This window comes from Myxine glutinosa, chromosome 2, assembly GCF_964187855.1.
Source record: "Myxine glutinosa chromosome 2, kmMyxGlut1.1, whole genome shotgun sequence".
NCBI classification, from domain to species: Eukaryota; Metazoa; Chordata; class Myxini; order Myxiniformes; family Myxinidae; genus Myxine; species Myxine glutinosa.
Window position 1 is genome coordinate 173,297,339 of NC_136262.1, and position 22,480 is coordinate 173,319,818.

Consider the following 22,480-nt stretch of genomic DNA (forward strand, 5'->3'; position numbering starts at 1 on the left):
AGTCGGTTGGTGCAGAAACACCAGGAAACGGATGCGGTGAAGGACCGCCCAAGGTCTGGAAGACCTCGCGTGACAACAGTCCGCCAAGATAGAGCGCTTTTGAGACTGGTGCGACGATATCCCTTCGCCTCGAGCCATTTCCTGAAGGACAACTGGCTGCCCAACAGAAGGCTATGTCACCGTACCGTGAGGAACCGCCTGAAATCGGCCGGTTTAAGGTCAAGACGAGTGATCAAGCGTCCAAGGCTACTCGAACGACATCAGAGGGAGCGTTTGGCATGGTGCCTAGCGCGACGTGGATGGAACATCCGGTCTTGGAGGCGAGTTCATTGGTCGGATGAAAGCCGATTCTTGCTGTACGTGACAGATGGGCGTGTTCGGGTGTGGCGCCACAAAAACACCGCGTATGCACCTAAAAACATTCAACCAACGGTACCCTTTGGTGGTGGCTCGATTATGGTCTGGGAATGCTTCTCCCATGACTGTAAGTTGGACCTGATAACTGTGCGAGGTAACCTCAACGGAGAGCGATATGCCGAGGAAATCCTGAATACCACCGTAATCCCGCACTTCGATGACCACACCCTCGCCAGCAGACCCATCTTCATGGATGACAACGCCAGGCCTCACCGTGCGAGACGCGTCCGAGCCTTGCTGGAGCAAGGTGCTGTGACAACCATCCCCTGGCCTGCGTACAGTCCTGACCTGAACCCCCTCGAGCACGTTTGGGACATGTTGGGACGACAAATTGCGAAGATGGTCCCTCCAATAGCCAATCTGGATGAATTGGAACGTGCATTACATCGGGAATGGAACAACCTGCCACAGCAACGCATACGACGGCTTACAGGGTCTATGAGACGTAGGGTTGAGTCAGTGATCCGATCACGTGGGTCCTACACACGTTATTGACGCAAAGATCGCTAGAGGTCTTCTCAGAACAATGACTGTACGTTAGAAAACATAAACGTCATCCACACTGTCCGTGATGGACCTATAGCTCCATACTTAAATTGAGGTGAAAATATGCCTAAAATTCCCAAAAAATTTCACCTTAAATTATTCAGAATAAAATATTGAAAACGGCATGATTGTTATGTTTTTATGTGACCATAATATCACTTCTCCAGAAAATATAGCAATATCATGGGTATATTACACTGTTTTGACGACAACAAACTTGTAATGTGCGAGGTTGTAAAAAAACGGGGGGGGTGCTTAACTTAATTCTTTGTGTATATATATATATATATCGATATATATATATATATATATATATCGATATATATATATATATATATATATATATATATATATATATATATATATATATATATATATATATATATATATATATATATATATATATATATATATATATATATATATATATATATATATATATATCGATATATATATATATATATCGATATATCGATATATATATATATATATATATATATATATATATATATATATATATATATATATATATATATATATATACATATATATATACATATATATATACCTGTGCGGTGTCTGTCTTGTGTTGTCTTGTCACTGAACTACTCCCTCAAACTTTTGTGAAATCGTACCAAACTTCTGGCATGCACCTATCTCTCCCATTGGTATGTCCTAAGTGTATTTTTTTTGAAAAATTTCCAATACAGTCATACCCCGTTTTACGCCATTTCGACCTACGTCAAATCCGACTTTACACCACTCTTCTAGAGTAAATTTCAGTTCAGCGAACGTCATTATGTGCGACTTTATGTCACTCCTAGACATGGGGGAAAAAAAATCCTTAAAAATATATTTAAAATAAATAAAATAGTACATAAATTAACAATAAAAGAAGCTAAAAAAAACAATTTAAAATACAATAAAAAGCACATTTAAAAAATATTAAAATGTATGTACAGTATACTGTACGTACACGCAGCTGCTGGTTCTCATTCAAAACAGAGGTGACGTACAGTATTCCTTTACTGTGTCTGTTAGCCATGGGTCCTAAGAAGGATAATGCTAGTGTTTCCAAGCGTAATGTGGTTACGATGGAAGATAAGTTAAATCTGATTAAAAGGTATGAAAGGTGAAAAAGTGTCGGTGATAGCGCATAGACCTTATCGCGAATTGGAACCGCAATGCGTCATGGGATCGGAAAGGGGCAATAGCGCCGCCGGCGGTCGCTGTCACTTTGACAGACTGCTTGTTTACATTGACACACTACGTGATCCTTACCACTTTAAACTACTTTTAGGACTTTTTTACTGTGACAAATTAACTGTGAATTGTGATCAGCTCATGAGCCAGTATTTGCAAGCCAAGGACACCGTCGCAAAACTGAAAGCCGCCATTGCAGTATGTAACAAGAAGCTTACTGTTTCGGACATAGCAAACTGTGATGAACTTGTGAAACTTTATACAGGTTTACCAAGTTATGACCTGTTTAAGTGGTTATTAGCAGAAGTATCCCCTCATGCACAGAACCTTCATTATTATAAGGGGAAATTATCAATGGAAGACAAGACCTGGCAAATAAACAATACTACAAAACTTGGAGTTAAGCGATCTCAATCTTTAGAGGATCAACTACTCATGACACTCATGAAGCTTCGGCTTAATCTTCGCGACGAAGACCTCGCATTTCGCTTTGGATTAGGACAAAGCACCGTCTCCCAAGTTTTTTTCGCAAGTGTACAGCCAATATGTCAAGACATACTCTCAAGTGCCTTGTTGGTATTACACCTAGCGGAACAATTTCATACATTTCCAAACCTACAGGAGGAAACACGTCGGACAAAAAAATTGTAAAGACGACGAACATTGTAGACAAGTTCCAGCCCGGCGATATTTGTATGGCCAATCGAGGTTTCAACATTCAGGAACTGTTCTTGCATAAGCAGGTTGTTTCTCTTCTCCAATGGGAACCCCCCTTTCTCTCAAATATTTCTTTAAATCGCTGGATTTTAATGCCAAAAAACGCTGAATTTCTTTCACATGAGCCATCTTCCTTTCCGTAAACACAGCGTCGATCGTAGACAGACGCTTCCTCTTCTGGGTTCGTATTTACCATTGCCCCCTTTTCGATCCCATCATGCTTTGCGGTGGAGCGCCCTCTGTTGATATTTACCGATTCGCGATGAGGTCTATGCCTTAGGGCTGCTACGGTCGACGGTATCGACCATCATTCATGATAGGCAACATATTCTCGCATACGTCACTGAAAAAGCGCCGACGGCTAAGACTGCTAAAATGTGTGTTTGTGTTCAGAAGAGACGCCACGTTTAAGGTGAATAACATAATCTTATTAATTTTATTTATTATTCTTTACAAATTCATTTATTAATTGTGTTCATTACTCATTAAAAAATATGACAAAAATGTGTTTTTAAGTGTTCTTTAAGGTTTAGCGATAGTTATATACTTTCGCGAGTTATTTACTCTAGTTTTACGGTGTTTGTCTTCATTTTAAGGCATTTTTAAGGCTTTTTTTTTTTTTTTTTTGTATACAAGATCGAGGCTCGTGAAAGAGCTAAAAGACATTACGCCCGGTTTACGTCAAAAACCGAGTTACGTCACGGCTTATGGAACCAATTAATGACGTAGGCCGGGGTATTACTGTATATATATTTTTTGGGGGGGAATTTTTTGGGGAAAAAAAAAATTTTTCAACTTCAATTGTTTATAATTATTTTATGTTTATGTTTATAATTGTATATTACAAATACATTTGTGCATTATGATTGTTTGAATTATGATTGGTGTACACCATGAAAAAACAGCAACTCAGGTACAGTCATTTATCTATATATCTACATATCTGGGCAGGGTCTGTTGTCACTGAACTACTCCCTGAAAATTTTGTTTCCATGGTGGTGAAGTGTTTTAAAAAACGTGGTGGTGGTTTTGAATCACGTGGTGGTGAGGTGTTTTGAATCACGTGGTGGTGAGGTGTTTTAAATTACGTGGGGTTGAGGTATTTTAAATTACTTGGTGGTGAGGTGTTTTGAATTAAGTGATGGTGAGGTGTAATCGTCCCAAACGTCCAGTGTGCACCTACCCCTCCCTTATGTATGTGCTGAGGCGTTCTTTTTTGAATTCTATATATTTTTTCAACCTAAGTCTTCAACCTAAATTGCTTATAAAAATGAAAAAAATCACAAACACTACAAATAAATTTGTGTAAAATAATTGTTTGTATTATGATTGCTGTAAATCATGACAACACAGCAACTCAGGTACAGTCATTATCCTCAGCTAAAATAAGCCCGTTCCTCAGTAACGACGCTTGGTGAAGCGAGCGCAGCGAGCCGAGCCAAGCTAGTCTATCTATATATTTATCTGTGCAGTGTCTGTCTTGTCTTGTCTTGTCGTCAACAACAACAACAACATGCATTTTAAGGCAATTTTCCCTGCTAGAGCGGGGGTTAGCCTTGCGGACCCCATGACAATCTTCTCCATTTTGCCCTATTTTCTGCATCTCTCCTTGTTAACCCCCTTGCCCGCATTTCTTCTTCCACCATCTTTAGCCAAGTCTTTCTCGGTCTTCCCCGTCCTCTACTTCCTTCTACATTAACTTCCATCACTCTTCTCAACCAGTCACTTTCATCCTTCCTCAATACATGACCAAACCATCTCAACCTGTTCCTCTTCACAGCATCAATCACAGGCAATATTCCCATCATCTTTCGCAATTCATCATTTGTCCTCCTCTCTCTCAACGATACTCCACACATCCATTGAACCATTCGCATTTCCACCCTTTCCAGCCTTCGTTGCTGCTCTACGTTCATTACCCATGTCTCGCTCCCATAAATCATAACACTTCTCACACATGCAGCATACACCTTTCCCTTCAGCTTCAGCGACACTCTCCTCCTCATCAGCACGCCACTCAGTTCCCGAAACTTCTTCCATGCACATCTCACTCGAGCAACCGTTGCCGAGTCTGATCCACCTTCTCCATTCAGCATGTCTCCGAGGTAGCAAAATGTTTTCACACCTTCCAGCTTCACGCCATCTCCAAGATCCAACTCAACATTTCCTCCATCTGCAGCTCCCTCTGCGCACACCTTACATTTGAATGTAGCTGCCACACTGGTTAATGACCCTCTCAGACCACTACATTTTTGATGAACCCACTCAGCGCACATTGTACACTGAATGGAGTTCACTCCGACACCCTTCCTGCACACAGCACACGGCCACTTCCCAGTTCTTTCCACTTGTGTCTTGTCGTCACTGAACTACTTTCTCAAACTTTTGTGAAATCGTACCAAACTTCTGGAATGCACATATCTCTCCCGTCGGTATGACCTCAGGGTATTTTTTTTGAAAAGTTTTCCAATTTTTTTTTTTTTGGGGGGGAATTTTTTCGGGGAAAAAAAGAATTTTCAACTTCAATTGCTTATAAAATGTGATATCACGTATATTACAAATACATTTGTGCAAAATAATTGTTTGAATTATGATTGGTTTAAACCATGATAAAACGGCAACTCGGGTACAGTCATTTATCTTTATATCTTCACATCTGGGCAGTGTCTGTGTTGACACTTAACGACTCTCTCAAACTTTTGTTTCCGTGGTTGTGAAGTGTTTTTAATAACGTTGTGGTGGTTTTGAATCACGTGGTGGTGAGGTATTTTGAATTATGAGGTGGTGAGGTGTTTTGCATTACGTGGTGGTGAGGTGTTTTGAATTACATGGCGGTGAGGTGTTTTTAATTATGTGCTGGTGAGGTGTTTTGATATTAGTTGGTGATGAGGTGTTTTGAATTACTTGGTGGTGAGGTGTTTTGAATTACTTGGTGGTGAGGTGTTTTGAATTATTTGGTGGTGAGGTGTTTTTAAATGACGTGGTGGTGAGGTGTTTTTAATTTCGTGGCTGGGAGGTGTTTTTATTACGTGTTTTATGGTTGAGGTGCTTTTAATTTCGTGGTGGTGAGGTGTTTTTAATTTTGTGGTGGTGAGGTTTTTATTACGTGTTTTATGGCTGTGAGGTGTTTTAAATCACTTGGTGGTGAGGTGTTTTGAATTACTTGGTGGTGAGGTGTTTTGAATTACTTGGTGGTGAGGTGTAATCGTCCCAAACTTCCAGTCTGCACCTACCCCTCCCCTAGGTATGTGCTGAGGGGTTCTTTCTTAAAAAAAAAAAACATTCAACTTAAATTGCCTATAAAAATGTAATATCACAAACACAACAAATACATTTGTGCAAAATAATTGTTTGTATTTTGATTGGTGCAAATCATGACAACACAGCAACTCAGGTACAGTCATTATCCTCAGCTAAAATAAGCCCGTTCCTCAGTAACAACGCTTGGTGAGGCGAGCGCAGCGAGCCAAGCCAAGCTAGTATATATATATCTGTGCAGTGTCTGTGTTGTGTTGTGTTGTGTTGTGTTGTGTGTTGTCTTGTGTTGTCTTGTCTCGTCACTGAACTACTCCCTCAAATTTTGTGAAATCGTACCAAACTTCTGGTATGCACCTATCTCTTCCGTCGGTATGTCCTGAGGGTATTTTATTTGAAAAATGTACCAATTTTTTTGTTTGTTATTTTGGAATTTTTTGGGGAACTTTTTTTTTTTTCAATTTAAGTTTTCAACTTCAATTGTTTATAAAATGCAATATCACATATATTACAAATACATTTGTGCATTATGATTGCTTGAATTATGATTGGTGTAAACCATGAGAAAACAGCAACGCAGGTACAGTCATTTATCTATACTAGGGCATGCCCGTACTATATATATATCTAAAATTATATCCCCCCCCCTATTTACATGAAATGGTTTGGTCCAAAGCGAACGGCTTGCGAGTGGTGACAATCCCCCCCCTCTATTTACATGCAATGGTTCGGTCCAAAGCGAACGGCTTCCGGAGTTTGGTAAAGAAATCGCCATCGCGTACACAAACGCGCAGGAAAGCGAATGAATCGCAAATTCGTTTTTATTAGTTGTAAAACATAATGCCCAATTATTCAATTAGCGCCAACGTATTTTGGCTGTTTGCAATTTAATCGCAAGGCAAAGTAGAAAGAGAAGAGGGAAAAAAAGAAAAGCCTTGCCTTGCTGCAAACAGCTGCTGCAAACAACAACAACAGGGAAGGCTGCACTGTCCGGAAGTTGGCATATCGCAGTTACGATTATTTTAGTGTTAATGGCCAATTATTCAATTAGCGCCAACGTATTTTGGCTGTTTGCAATTTAATCGCAAGGAAAAGTAGAAAGAGAAGAGGGAAAAAAAGAAAAGCCTTGCATTAACGCATTAACGCTTGCATTGCATTAACGGTTCGGCACACGTGATAGCTCGCTGCTCTCTGATTGGTTGAAGCGTTTTTTGGACATAGCTCGGTAGGTACTTGTCCGATTAATTTCAAACCTTGAAAAGGCACATCCTCGGGTCCCCAGCAATATACCTGGCAAGTTTCAAGTATATCGGACCCGTGGTTGTCGAGAAACAGCGGTCACAGACAAACACACAGACACACAGACACACAGACACACAGACACACAGACACACAGACACACAGACACACAGACACACAGACACACAGAGATTACTGGAATTATAGATAGATATCTACACATCTGGGCAGTGTCTGTTGTCACTGAACTACTACCTGAAACTTTTGTTTCCGTGGTTGTGAAGTGTTTTTAATAACGGGGTGGTGGTTTTGAATTACGTGATGGTGAGGTGTTTTGAATTACATGGTGGTGAGGTGTTTTGAATTACATGATGGTAAGGTGTTTTGAATTACTTGGTGGTGAGGTGTTTTGAATTACGTGATGGTGAGGTGTTTTGAGTTACTTGGTGGTGAATGTGTTTTGAATTAGTTGGTGATGAGGTGTTTGAAATTACATGGTGTTGAGGTGTAATCGGCCCAAACTTCCAGTTTGCACCTACCCCTCCCCTATGTATGTGCTGAGAGGATTTTTTTTTAATTGTTTTTTTTTTTTTAAACCAAAATCTTCAAGCAAAATTGCTTATTAAAATGTAATATCACAAACACCACTAATACATTTGTGCAAAATAATTGTTTGTATTATGATTGGTGTAAATCATGACAACACACCAATTCAGGTACAGTCATTATCCTCAGCTAAAATAAGCCCGTTCCTCTGTAACGGCAGTTACAGAGTTCCAAGGCTGTGTTCTGGGCCCTGTGCTTTTTCTGGTCTTCATCAATGATCTCTCTGACTCTCTTGAAAATCCTCTATCTCTTTGCTGATGACTCTACTCTCTGTCGCTCCATTCTTCATCCCTCAGATCAGCAGTCTGCAGCCTCCTCACTCTCTGCAGACCTGGACAAAATCACAGACTGGGCAAATAAGTGGAACATGTCTTTCAATCCTGACAAATCTCACACTCTTACGATGTCTCTCCGAAAAGACTGACTGGACAACCCTCCCATCCACTTTCTGAATAATCCTCTCCAAGAAGTTCTGTCACTCAAGCTTTTGGGTCTCACTATCTGCCATGATCTTTCCTGGGAAAACCACATTTCCAAGCTGGCCTCCAAAGCCAGTCGCCGACTGGGCATCCTCCGTCGTGCAAAGTCCTTCCTTGGCACACCTGAGCTCCTCACCACATACAAGGCTTTCATCCGCAGCTCAATGGAATACTGCTCTCCCCTCTGGGCTGGTGCTCCTGCCTCACACCTAGCTCGTCTTCACGCTGTTGAAACCAAAGCATTCAGAATCATTGGAATCTCCCGCGATGAAGCTAACTCCAAGGGCCTCTGACTCACTCACCGCAGGCAGGTTGGTGGTCTTTCCGTCTTCTACCGACTCCTCTCTGGCTTTGCCCCCCCAGCTCTCTCTGGGCTCTGTCCCGCAAATATTCCTACAGGTCGCACAAGATCTGCCTGCAACCCTCTTATGGTTAAACTGCCAAAATCAAGACTCTCTGCTCACCTTCACTCCTTCATTCCTCTTTTCTCCCGCCTCTGGAACAAACTCCCTCACTCTCTTCAATCCCACTCCTCCCTCCAGGTCTTTAAAACAGCAGTTCTCCACCATCTCTTATCTTCCCCCATCCAAAACCTTGATCTTTTCTATCCCCACTAATTTCACTCCAATTCCACTTTTTTGAAATCCCAAATTCTGTCCTGGAAGTCCTTGGTGTCCTTGTGTTTTATACTTCTCCCACCCCCCCCCCCCCCTTCCCACGCCTCCTCCCCCCAGCCCTCTCCCTCCCACACATCTCCCTGCTCTTAAATGTTGTGTGTTCTCAAGTGTTTGTGTGCTTCCCCTTCTCTTGTCTTCCGCTCCCTCTTTTTATAAATTTTGTTTGTCTGGTTGATTTGTTTGTGAAGTAAATGTCAGCTCTTTCACGAGCCTCGATTCAGTATACAAAAAAAAACGCCGCGTGGTGAGGCGAGGCGAGCGTAGCGAGCCGAGCCAAGCTAGTATATATAAATATATATATATGTATTTCAATCAATCTCCATCTCTCAACTCCCTTACACCTCTCCTACAGGCAGCAATACATCAATCAATTGCTATCATTGAAAGGTAGACTGAGGGTCATATCACTTACCGAACTGAAGGTGCTAAGACCGTTTCCAAGATTGTCTGGCAGTAGTTGATTTTCTCCTTCTTGCTTGCAGGTACATCTTTCTTCCTACAAAGCAAAACAACACGAAAGTGTCAGACTATGATAACCAGGCCTGGAGTACTCAAGTTCAATGAATGGAACTCAAGTCACATTCTCTTATGACTTTCAACTCCACTCAATAATCTAGAAACTGAAACCTCTACGGTACCCAGGACTTCTCAACTTCCATCTCCAAATCATTCAAATAAATCAAATCAGTCAAGAAAACCTGGAATGCAGGGCAACATATTCATCAGGTAGGCAAAAACAACCTAAACTAGAACGGCCCTCGGCAGAGCGCATACCTCCGCCATGAACAGTTTACATTTTGTGTCCGAATGATCGGTGTTACGTGGTCCTCCCGGTAACTACCTGGTCTTGGTGACCCCCGGACCGTGGGAGGACCCCGCCAGGAAAAAGTATGATTTATACGCTTTCGTAATGCAATCAATATGAAAGACACAAACAATTCAGGTCAATAAGCAACCCCACACCAAGGATCCGGATTAATTAATAATATATTCTCCATCCATCATCAGCAATCAACAATCCATCAACAATCTTACTAAGATGGCCATCTCATATATTTCCCCCCTTTCCCCACTCACGACCCCTCAATAGTCACTGTCCCTCACAATGTCTCTGGGCCCCTCCAGACCAAGGTGAAGGTCGACTTCTCCGCACACGGGCAGTTGAACGGACCCCTGGCTGACGTGCTCCAAACGTGCACGTCACGTACCGGGAACAGCTGCTGCAGCGCACACCTCCTTGCAAAGCAAAGCGGGCAAAGCAAAGCGCGGCTCGCAAAGCGCGCGAGGCCCAAGGTGCGACTCGTACACGCCCTCGGAGGCGTCGAGGCGAACCGTGCCGGATGCTTGGTTCCTTCCAGGAAGCCCCGGCAACCTGACACGTAACAGGAAATCACCCCGCGCAGGTAACTCCTCTCGCCAGACGGGCTTTTCAAACTCAGCGTTCCCAACGCTAATCAATATCGACCCTGCTCGCGTCGGAGCTGGGCGAGGAAGAAGAAGATAGCCGCTTCTCCCGGACCTCGTGTCTTTTTTTTTCTTCCGGTTCACTATCCCGTTTCCGGTCTCCTGTTATCCGGAGCCTCTCTAACCATTTAACCACAACAACCTTTAATAGAATAAACATTAATAAGCAATGGCATGAATAGTAATTCACCTAAATCCGGGATCCGTAACATAGGCAAGACCTGGATCCGGACCCGAAACCAAAATCTAATCGGCTTGTTCTTGTTACCTGGCTAACCAACTCATCTCCCAAGTTTTGTCCGAATACATCCATAACTGAGATATCATGATATACATACATACATACATACATACATACATACATACATACATACATACATATATATATATATATATATATATATATATATATATATATATATATATATATATATATATATATATATATATATATATATATATATAGATGCGGTTTTGAGTTTTGTACAATAAAGGTTAAATTTCCCCCTCATAGTTAGTCACATTGCAACATGTAGCCTCGCGATAGTGCAGTTATCTCATAGTATGTGTAAGAATAGTCCTTTTCCTGTGTTAGGTAGTCTTGCGTCGAGTAGAAAAATGAGAGTTAGGTCCTTTTCATTGCTTCATTGCCTTATGCCACCTCCATTGCCTTATGCCTCCATTGCCTCCTTGTGCTGCCTTTGGCTTTTTCGCGCGAATTAACACGAGGCAGGTCTGGCAGTTCGAGTCGGGACCGAATGAGGGCGGCGAAGAAGCTGACGGTAAGCACCAGCCGCCAATCAGGGCTCAAAGGGAGTGGCTGCAGCAATGCGTCACAGGGCGTGGTTGAAACGTTCGAGAGGGCTCAGGGCATGTCCATATAACCTGTTGCGCAAAGCCCCCAGGGGCAATGAGTCGAGCAGTTGAGAAGTTCGGAGCGCAGTTCGGGGAGAGGTGAGCTTGTGCATTGAGCTATTGGAGAGGCGAGTATTGATGAGAGTTACGAGATTGGAGAAAGGCGCGCATGAACCAAGTATAAGCGCTCGTATTAAAGTGGACGCTTGGTTGAGCTTGAGGCTGAGCCTCTATTGCATTGGGTTAAGTGAGTGATAGCGCACTGGTGACTGAACGCGCTGTGGAAAGCCGCCGAGAGACGGGTACATTCCCTCCCACCTTCCTGCCTCATCATCTGCCCTTTTGTTCGAGAGACGCGCTACGAGGATCCTTTCCACCACCTGCTTGCCATTTTCGCGGGACGTGCTGGGACCGTGGAGAGAACGCCGGGCCGCCGATCCTGGACGACCAAGGCAGCGCATGAACATCATCCTGCCTGCAATTCCCCTTTGTGAGTGCCATCAGGCCCGTGTCTGGGTATTAAGCATAAGACTGCTTAAGTTCTGCTCTGTGTCTGCTTTCTACCGACTTGTACATTGTGTAAATAATAATAATTAAATCCTGTTCATTCTTTATTCGACCGCCTCGTGTTTTCCCTCATTGACTAAGCGTGGTACGAATAGAACCGCTCTAATCGGGTTCCAACACTAGAAAACTGCACGGACCACGTGGTACGCAATCCGCTCGGTGTACTCAAATTACACGTGGCTCATGCGAGGATTGCTTCCCCGCTTTCGTGGCGGTGCAGGTATTTAGGTACGTGCGAGACTTGGTCCCGAAACCCTACCTTGCGTTTGCCCGGAAGGGGCGTTTCAAGTCTCGGTTATGCCGGCCCAGAAAGAACAAGGGGCTTAATCTCCCCTTGGTAAGGGTAGGAAGGGTGGCGGAAAACCGTAACAATATATATAAATATATAAATATATATACACATATATATTGTTGTGGTTTTTGGAATAAAGGCAACCCCCCCTTTAGTTAGTTGCACCACAACATGTTGCCTCACTTAGTCAGTTATTTCTTATTAAATGTGAAGTATTGTCTCCTTCCCAGTGTTAGTATGCGTTGAGGCAGGTGGAGTAAGGTAGGCCTCATTGGAGCCTGGAATGCCATGTAATGGGCCTAGGGCAAGTCTAACAGGCCCGAGGGAGGAGCTGGAGGGCGTGGCTGGCAAGCAGCAAACAGCCAATGGGAGCTAAGGGGAGTGGCCAAGAACGGCGGCCAATGAGAGCTAAGGGGAGTGGCCAAGAACGGTGGCCAATGAGAGCTAAGGGGAGTGACTAATGAGGGGCTATCACAACACGTGACCCCCGGCGGCCAGTGGAGGCCTGTGGAACCTTCTGGTGGGACTCCGGGGGATATAGAACCCGGCCCGGACCCCCGAACTCTCTCTCTCTGGCCCGACGATCTCCCTGCCTGGACTCCCTAATATAGACTCTTTGTCCCGGGATTCTGAACGCGCCCCCTGGACTCTGATGACCTCTGCCTGGACTCCCTGCACGTGCACTTTGCCTCGCTGGCTTTGGGACACGCTCCGTGGATTCCCGTTCGTGCACGACTGAGATCGACGTCCCTGCCGCGAACATCCTTGGGGGGGGGGGGGGGGAAACGCCCAACGAGCCGTCCAGGCGAACTGCACCAAGCGGCCGTGCTTTGTGCACATCCCCCTCTTCCTCCCCTTCCCGAACGAGTCTGAGGGCCCTTGTCTGGGGAACGCAAGTAAGGTGGTTAAGATTCTCCTCTGTGTCCCTTTTCTATCACCATTGTATATTTGTGAATAAGTCCTGTGTTTGTTTCCAACTTGGCCGTTTTCGTCCCTTCACCATTGGCCTCGCATTGCAAGAGTTAAAACCGCTCGATCGGGTTCAGTGATTAACGGCACGAGTTATGCGACGCACAAACCGCAGGGCGTACCATACCGCGTGACTCGTGTGAGGTTCAGCCCCCGTTCTCGCGGCGGCGTGTGTTGAAGGTACTCGGGTTGTGACCGGAAACCCTTCCACGCGTTAGCTGTGGGTTCGGCGGCTGGAATTGCCCAGCAATCCGTCCTCCACGAGTATAGCGTGGGGGCGGCCTCGTGGACTCGAAGCTCGAGGGGGAGCAGGGCTTAATCCCCCCCTCAGTATGTCAACGGGCTCGAGATCCGCAATACACACACACACACACACACACACACACACACACACACACACACACACACACACACACACACACACACACACACACACACACACACACACACACACACACACACACACACACACACACACACACACACACACACACACACACGGTTCCACTATTCGCGGTAGAAAAAATGCGACCTGTTTCACTATTCGCGGAAAAGTGTCCCACAAATTCGCAGATTTTTTTCTATTCGCGGTGGTGATCCGCGAAATTGCGGGTTTCTTTTTTCCTTTTTGCAGCCGTGTTCCGGAAATTCGCGGTTTTTCAGGGGCGCAAAAAAAAAAAAATTCACAAGCCCAGACACATTTATAAAACCCATCTTTCACCAGCCATGCATAAAGCAGCTGGGTGTATGCAAAAAACTTCTTCTACGAGCCGCGAGCATGACGGTGTTGTGGATTTTTTAGTTTCACGGTAGAGTATGGTTAAGCTGTTTCGGCACTTTTAATAAACTGTAAACACATTCCTTCAATAAATTGGAAATGGTACCTGTGGTTGTCGCATTTTTTATGAAACCAATCATGTGCTTTTGTGGTCAAAAACATTTGAAACTTTAAAAATTTTCCTCTATGAATCAGCAACCGTTATAAAGAACCAAAATATTACTGTAAAAAGTTAAGGGATTATGGCATGCTGAAGTATAGACAGTAAAACCAATTAATTACGTGGTCCCCAATTGGCGAATCGCAGTCATTTATCGTGACCTTTCCCCCCCCCCCCCCACCCCCACCACCTTCGAGAGACCCCATGATCCGAAATTTTAAAATATGAAGGAAAAAAAGTAAGCCCGTATGATCCTGCAGACCATTGAGTAGCAGGGCCGTGTCGGGTTGCTCAAAGCAATCAGTTAGTTGATAAGGGACAAATAGGGATCCAAAGTTTAAGGGTGTACCACCCCCCCCCCCCCCCCCCCCCCGAGCCCTCATGATGTGAAATCGAAATATCGAAGCTTGAGTGATTGCGCGTTCATGTCAAGTTTCAAAACTCTGTTACTCAAGTTATCTCTGACACACCTTCAACAGCTCTCCCTACCTCTTCCACCTCTTCCACATCTTACCCTACCCCTCCTCCCCCCTGTTCTGTATCCGATGCTCCCCCTTCCTCTTCATTAACGGTATGGACCTCAAACATCCGGGGCCTTCGTTCAAACTCAACTGATTTCTCCATACAGGTTGCTTCTGTCAAACCAGACGTGATCTGCTTAACAGAAACTTTCCTCCTTCATGATATCTCCGATTCCTTAGTATCTCTCCCGGGTTACTCCCTCCTCCGGTATGATAGACGTGAGCCTCGTCCTGGAGGTGGGGTTGCGATCTTTATCAAAAACTCTCTTCCTCACTCACCCTGCACTGCACTCTCTCCACCTCACCCCCAGGAATACCTCTGGCTACGGCTTCCCCTTCGCTCCCACCTCTTGTTCATATGTGTGTTGTACCGTCCACCAAACAGTGATGACTCCATCTACATCTCGCTGTCTGATAATATGGACCACCTTCTGTCTACTCATCCTAACTCTCTCTTCCTCATATGTGGTGATTTCAATTGTCACCATGCCAGTTGGCTGGGTGTGGGTACCTCTCTCACCAGCCATGGCTCCTCAGCAAAGGACTTCTGCGACTCACTGGGACTGACACAATCTGTCAATTTCCCGACCCGGATCTCAGTCAACGGAGCATCTTCTCTTCTGGACTTGTTTATGACTAACTTCCCTGAAAATGTCTGCTGCTCTTCTTCTGCTCCAATCGGCTCATCTGATCATGTGCTTGTTAAAGTGGACATCTCTCTGACCATTCTCAAGGAGCCTCCTCAGCATCGACGAGTCTGGCATTTCACTCAGGCCAACTGGCACGGTCTTCAAGCAGCCATCAATCATCTGGACTGGTCTCCCATCTCTACCACCTCTGACATCAACTCATCCTGGGAATTCTTCCAAAGTAAATTGCTCTCTCTCATGCACAGATTTATCCCATCTCGTCTTCAGTTGTCATACCCTTCCTCCCGTCCATGGTACACGGATTCTTGTGGTGAGGCTGTTGCCCAGAAACAACGTGCCTTCGTCTCCTGCAAAGCAATTCCAACGGAAGGAAATCTCATTTCCTTTCACAAAGCCCGAAACAAGTGTGTGTCCACCCTCAGGAGAGCCAGGAAACAATATCTCTCCGTTCTCAAGACCGAACTCTCTTATCTGTCTCCCTCTTCCAAATCCTGGTGGCGTCTGGTCAGATCTGTTTCTGGTGTTTGTTCCCCCTCCATCCCCTCCCTTACCTCAAACGGCTACACAGCTGACTCCGCACGTGAAAAAGCTGAATGCCTCAACTCTGTGTTTGCCTCTAAATCTTGTGTCCCAAACCCATCCCTCTCTGTACCCACCGTACCCAGTCGTACCCAGCTGCTCCTGGACTCCGTGTCCTTTCCTCCTGACAAGGTGGAAAAGTTTGTCAACCCTCGACTCTGATTCTGCAACTGGACCTGACGGCATCAGCCCACGGGTCCTAAAATCCTTTCCGCTCTTTCACTCCCTCTCTCTGTTCTCTTCACCCTCTCTTTTGCTCAAGGTCAACTGCCATCTGCTTGGAAATCAGCCAACATCACCACTTTGCACAAAAAAGGTGCAAAAACAGATCCTAGCAACTACAGACCAATCAGCCTTCTCCCAATTCTCAGAAAAGTCATGGTCTCCATCATTGCTTCGGATATGAAATCTTTCCTCTTCTCCAATGGCTTGATCTCTGATCATCAATTTGGTTTCAGACCAGGTCACTCTACTCTGGACATGCTGCTTCTGCTGTCTCAACAAATGGATGGAGGTCCTCAATGCCAAACAGGAAATTAGAGCTGTCTCCCTCGACATATCACGTGCCTTCGATACGGTCTGGCACCCCGCTCTGCTCACCAAACTCTCCTCCATTGGTATCCATGGAAATCTCCACGCATGGCTGGCGGACTTCCTCTCTCGTCGTAGTCAACGTGTGGCCCTGAATGTGTTTCTCTCATCTCCTCTTCCTGTTCAGGCTGGAGTTCCCCAAGGCAGTGTTCTGGGCCCTGTGCTTTTTCTGGTCTTTATCAATGATCTCTCTGACTCTCTTCAAAATCCTCTCTATCTCTTTGCTGATGACTCCACTCTCTGCCGCTCCATTCCTCATCCCTCAGATTGGCAGTCTGCAGCCTCCTCACTCTCTGCAGACCTGGACAAAATCACAGACTGGGCAAACAAGTGGAACATGTCTTTCAATCCTGACAAATCTCACACTCTTACGAAGTCTCTCTGAAAGGACCGACTGGACAACCCTCCCATCCACTTTCTGAATAATCCTCTCCAAGAAGTTCTGTCACTCAAGCTTTTGGGTCTCACTATCTGCCATGATCTTTCCTGGGAAAACCACATTTCCAAGCTGGCCTCCAAAGCCAGTCGCCGACTGGGCATCCTCCGTCGTGCGAAGTCCTTCCTTGGCACACCTGAGCTCCTCACCACATACAAGGCTTTCATCCGCAGCTCAATGGAATACTGCTCTCCCCTCTGGGCTGGTGCTCCTGCCTCACACCTAGCTCGTCTTCACGCTGTTGAAACCAAAGCGTTCAGAATCATTGGAATCTCCCCCGATGACGCTATCTCCGAGGGCCTTTCACTTACTCACCGCAGGCAGGTTGGTGGTCTTTCCGTCTTCTACCGACTCCTCTCCGGCCTTGCTCCCCCAGCTCTCTCTGGGCTCTGTCCCCCAAATATTCCTGCAGGTCGCACAAGATCTGCCTGCAACCCTCTTATGGTTAAACTGCCAAAATCAAGACTCTCTGCTCACCTTCACTCCTTCATTCCTTCATTCCTCTTTTCTCCCGCCTCTGGAACAAACTCCCTCACTCTCTTCAATCCCACTCCTCCCTCCAGGTCTTTAAAACGGCTGTTCACCACCATCTCTTATCTTCCCCAATCCAAAACCTTGATCTTTTCTACCCCCGCTAATTTCACCCCAAATCCACTTTTTTGAGGTGACTTTTGTCTTCTTTCCTGGAAGTCCTTGGTGTCCTGGCGTTTTATACCTATCCTGCCTCCCCCCAGGCCCTCTGCCTCCCACACATCTCCCGATGTCCCTGCCCTCAAATGTTGTGTTTGTGTGCTTCCTCCCCTTCTCTCCCCATCTTGTCGACCACTCCCCTTTTTATATACTTTGTTTGCTTGTTTGTTCGATTTGTTTGTTTGATAAATGTTAGCTCTTTCACGAGCCTCGACTCTGTATACAAAAAAAAAAAAAAATCAGCCAGGTGACAACGAAAGAGTAGCAATATTAGCAAAAAGCTGACGGACGACCAGATGAACGGGTGGATATCCGGACTTCAAGACCCATTTTACAAGGTCATCTCTTCGACATGGAGAAGACGACCTCATAACAACAATTCTGAACAAGGCCTTCTGCACCATTGGAATCTCACAGCAAGAGGTGGCATACCATGGATTGTCACTCTCCCACTGATGACAACATGGTGGACACTTTTATACAAGATTACATCTGACCTTGCTCCTTCCTTTACCTTTCCCTAGCCACTCCGAGTCACTGCATTTCTCAATAAACCTCACCTGCTCACCCTCCCCAAGCCCAAACTGGTTGCCCAACTGCGTCCATTCATCCCAATTGTGGAATAATCTCCAGGTGTCCCGCTGTACAATCCTTCTTCAGCCTTTCAAATGTACTGTCCACCCAATCCCTTCAACACGAGGGGATTCTTTCCCATTCCATTATTCTCTACCTTATTTGTTTTCTCCAAGAGCAAGGCTATTACTGAAAGAATAACTTACTCAAATGGAATTAGCTTTTCCTTCTGAAATTAACGACATTGGCAATGTATGTGATGCCAGGTTTCATGACATTGATGCATCTCAGGGCCTTGCATTTAGAAATCACGTGACAAATGTAACACTGATTTTTCAGGTGCTGGGTATCTTAACTGAAACACTGAGAAGATGACGTCACTGGAAGACAACTTTTAATTAATTTTTCTCGATATTTTCATTTGACTCCGTCCGATTATGCCACCTAGATATTCTCCACAAATAAAAGTATTTTTGTACTGGATTGTTTCGATGTCGGTCGAACTAGATTTCTTCACTTGCCAGATGTTCATATCTGTGTGAAAAAAGCTTTATATATGCAACAGCGCAAATTGGAAGGTGTATAACCGAACCGGTGTTTCCTAGGCCACGTGCAATATGCGATAAAGTAAAACGGAAATGTGAGATAAAATAATTTTTATAAATATTGCAGAACTGAGTCGATTAAATTAGCAAAACGATGGGGGAGGGAGACAGAGAAAACGAGGGAAAGCATGAGATCTCGTCCAGCAACGATTTCCACTCACTGCCTTTGGCCGGATATTTCAACCTCTGCGTCAGGCCCAGCTGAGGGACTCTGAGATGCCTTTAGTGTCTCGAATGCCTTCACCAGTCTCTCCATGCTCGCCATTGCACGCTGGAGTGCCGGAAAACGTGACGGGAAAGGGTTTCACAGCTGGCGCGAACAAAACGTCAACGGTGCCGCGGTGCGCTGGATGAGCCGCGGCTTCCGGGTGAGGGATAAGGGGAGGGGCTAAGGATGAAATGGGCGTGTCCGACGAGCTCACAACATTCATATAGACTCGCGCACGTTGAACGGACGAGTCGTTTCATCTTAATTACCTGATCCAGCAGGATTTATCATTTATCTGATTGTTCCCGTCAGTTGAAGTTATAATTACGTGGGTCGCCTAGGTCATCTTGGCAGCACTTTCCAGATTAGATTTAAACTGCTTTATAACTATGTACATAGCACTTCAGCTCCAAAGAGGTTTTTCCAATGATTTTTTTTTAATCCGCGTTAATTAAATCGGCGGTGTCTAACTGCTTATTCACCTTATTATTGTCATGATATTGCAGAGAAAAGAAAAAAATTAAGTTGTTGAACCTTAAAGACCAACTGTAAAGCCGTGTTAAACAAACAAAGAAGACGCCGTGCAGAGTACGCAGAATACTTGCAAAATCGATAAAACAAAATTGGCCTTAAAAATAATTGGTGGTTGAATTCAATGACGAAATACGCAAATCCTCTTCAAATTTCAAGTCAATCGGATGAAATTGACGATTTTCGAAATCCCACCCAAGTTGTTCAGTTTTGGCCTATGTTGACCTCAAAAATAGTTTGTGGTTGAATTCAATGACCTGATTCGCAAATCCTCTTCAAATTTCAAATAAATAGCATGAAAATTGATGGTTTTAGAAATTTGACAGAGTTGTTGAGCTTTGGCCTATGTTGACCTTTTGGCCTATTTTGATCTCAAAAAATATTAGTGGTTGAATGCAATAACCTGATTTGCAAATCCTCTTAAAATGTCAGGTGCACCAGATGAAAATTGATGATTTTACAAGTTCCACCCGAGTTGTTGAACTTTGGCCTATGTTGACCTTTTGGCCTATTTTGATCTCAAAAAATATTGGTGGTTGAATTCAATAACCTGATTTGCAAATCCTCTTCAAATTTTAAATCAATCAGATGAAAATTGACGATTTTAGAAATTTGCTCAAGTTGCTGAGCTTTGACCTATGTTGACCTTTTGGCCTATGTTGACCTCAAAAATAGTTTGTGGTTGAATTCAATGACCTATTTCGCAAAATCCTCTTCAAATTTCAAATAAATAGCATGAAAATTGATGGTTTTAGAAATTTGACAAAGTTGTTGAGCTTTGGCCTATGTTGATCTCAAAAAATATTAGTGGTTGAATGCAATAACCTGATTTGCAAATCCTCTTCAAATGTCAGGTGCACCAGATGAAAATTGATGATTTTACTCGTTCCACCCAAGTTGTTGAGCTTTGGCCTATGTTGATCTCAAAAAATATTAGTGGTTGAATGCAATAACCTGATTTGCAAATCCTCTTCAAATGTCAGGTGCACCAGATGAAAATTGATGATTTTACTAGTTCCACCCAAGTTGTTGAGCTTTGGCCTATGTTGACCTTTTCGCCTATTTTGATCTCAAAAAATATTGGTGGTTGAATTCAATAACCTGATTTGCAAATCCTCTTCAAATTTCAAATCAATCAGATGAAAATTGACGATTTTAGAAATTTGCTCAAGTTGCTGAGCTTTGACCTATGTTGACCTTTTGGCCTATGTTGACCTCAAAAATAGTTGGTGGTTGAATTCAATAACCTGATTTGCAAATCCTCTTAAAATGTCAAGTGCACCAGATGAAAATTGATGATTTTACAAGTTCCACCCAAGTTGTTGAGCTTTGGCCTATGTTGACCTTTTGACCCCCAAAACAATAGGCTTTTCGCTTAAGACCAACTCTACCATTTTGATGAATTGTGACCTGTAGACGATTGAGACAGACAGACAATAACACACATAACCAACCAATATACTCATACTTGAAAATTCTTCAAATTTCCCAAGTAATAAATACAAATTAATTCCTCAAAGCATTGAAAATGTCTCCGATAAAACGAAACGTGATGTTTTGTTCGCCATTTTAAGTTCATTTTCTTTTTGTTTTTAAAGTAAACATCTTTATAAAACCCCCAAAACATTCTCAAGTACGTTTGTAAACAATCGGTTTGAATGTGACAGAGCGGTTTTGTCGATACATTGAGTCAATGATGGTTCGATCCATTTTTTCCCCTCAACTTGGACTAGTCCATTCCACCCCCCCCCCCCCCCCCTCCCACCCCTCTACCCCACACCAAGTGTAATGGAAGAGAGTCCACAAGAGAGGATTAACGGCTGACCCCTCCTCCTGACCTCTCCCCGCCTACACTTTTTTGATTGAATATAACATAAAATGCGTTGCTCTGTCCAATCCACACAGGCCAGGATGTGGGATATTCCCCAAATGCATCAATTGATTACTTCCATCACCGAAGGGAGACGGAGGTTATGTTTTCACCCCCTATCCGTCTGTCTTTTTAGAGGATATCTCAAAGTTGTGGATGAATTCGGACGAAAAGTTGTCAACGAGATAAGACAAAACTCGATGGACGTGTTGGTTTGATGGCGACAGCAAGCCGATTTGATTTTGCTCTAGTACCGGGCGCTTAATGGCGGACGTAGCTGTGGGGTTTGTGTTTTGGAGAAGAGAGGAAACACCTGTTTAGGGGGTCAAAACCCCTGCACATCCCCTTGAACCCTGATTTTTCTTAAGGCCGTGAACAGACTTTGGTGCATCACGGGTGATGAACGTTGTGGTCAGGTTTCTTTGAAATTATGTGTAATTTCTGATGAAAAAGCAAATACCTATTTTTTTGTGGGAGGGGGGGAGTAACCACCCTCCCACCCCCCACCCCCCCCCCCCCCCCCGGAGACTGCCTTAGACCCCGATTTTTCTTATGTCGCTTTATGCTTCGATCTTGCAGAATATAACTCAGGTGGTTAAAATCAATAACAGATGCTCTAAACCCCTAAGTGATGTGTGCCGTCTCCTCTCCTGTACTCGATGTATACAAATGACTGCATCTCCCATCAGGCATTGCCGGATTAACCATTAGGCAGACAAGGCATGTGCCTTACGGCCAGCCAAAAATTCGGGCCACAAAAATGGACCAGCAGTTTTCGTCAATTTTTATTATTTTAAACAAATTATTTCTAATTTCTGTCTTTCTGGAAGAATACGGCTCAGTACTTGAAGGCCCATGAAATCAGCCCAAAGCACATAGAATCAGTTCTAACATTTTGTCAGCGGAGTGCTGATGCCGGTCGAGTTGATAAGCAATTGCATCAAAAAATGCTGGAGCAGCGCAGCTATTGGAAAAATGTGTTGACACGTTGTGTTGCCACAA

At 44.2% G+C, this 22,480-nt stretch overlaps 1 protein-coding gene across 1 annotated transcript in view; it reads right to left on the reverse strand.

The window, feature by feature from the left end:
- The window catches only part of HTT (huntingtin), a 778,980-nt gene extending 759,744 nt beyond the window's left edge, over positions 1-19,236 (reverse strand). The window contains exons 1-2 of the mRNA XM_078772674.1: positions 19,031-19,236; positions 9,552-9,635 (exon numbers count right to left, since the gene is read on the reverse strand). Of these exons, the coding sequence (XP_078628800.1) occupies positions 9,552-9,635; positions 19,031-19,134 (188 nt within the window). The 5' untranslated portion in view covers positions 19,135-19,236. The remainder of the gene's footprint in view (positions 1-9,551; positions 9,636-19,030) is intronic.
- Positions 19,237-22,480: the final 3,244 nt, after the last annotated feature.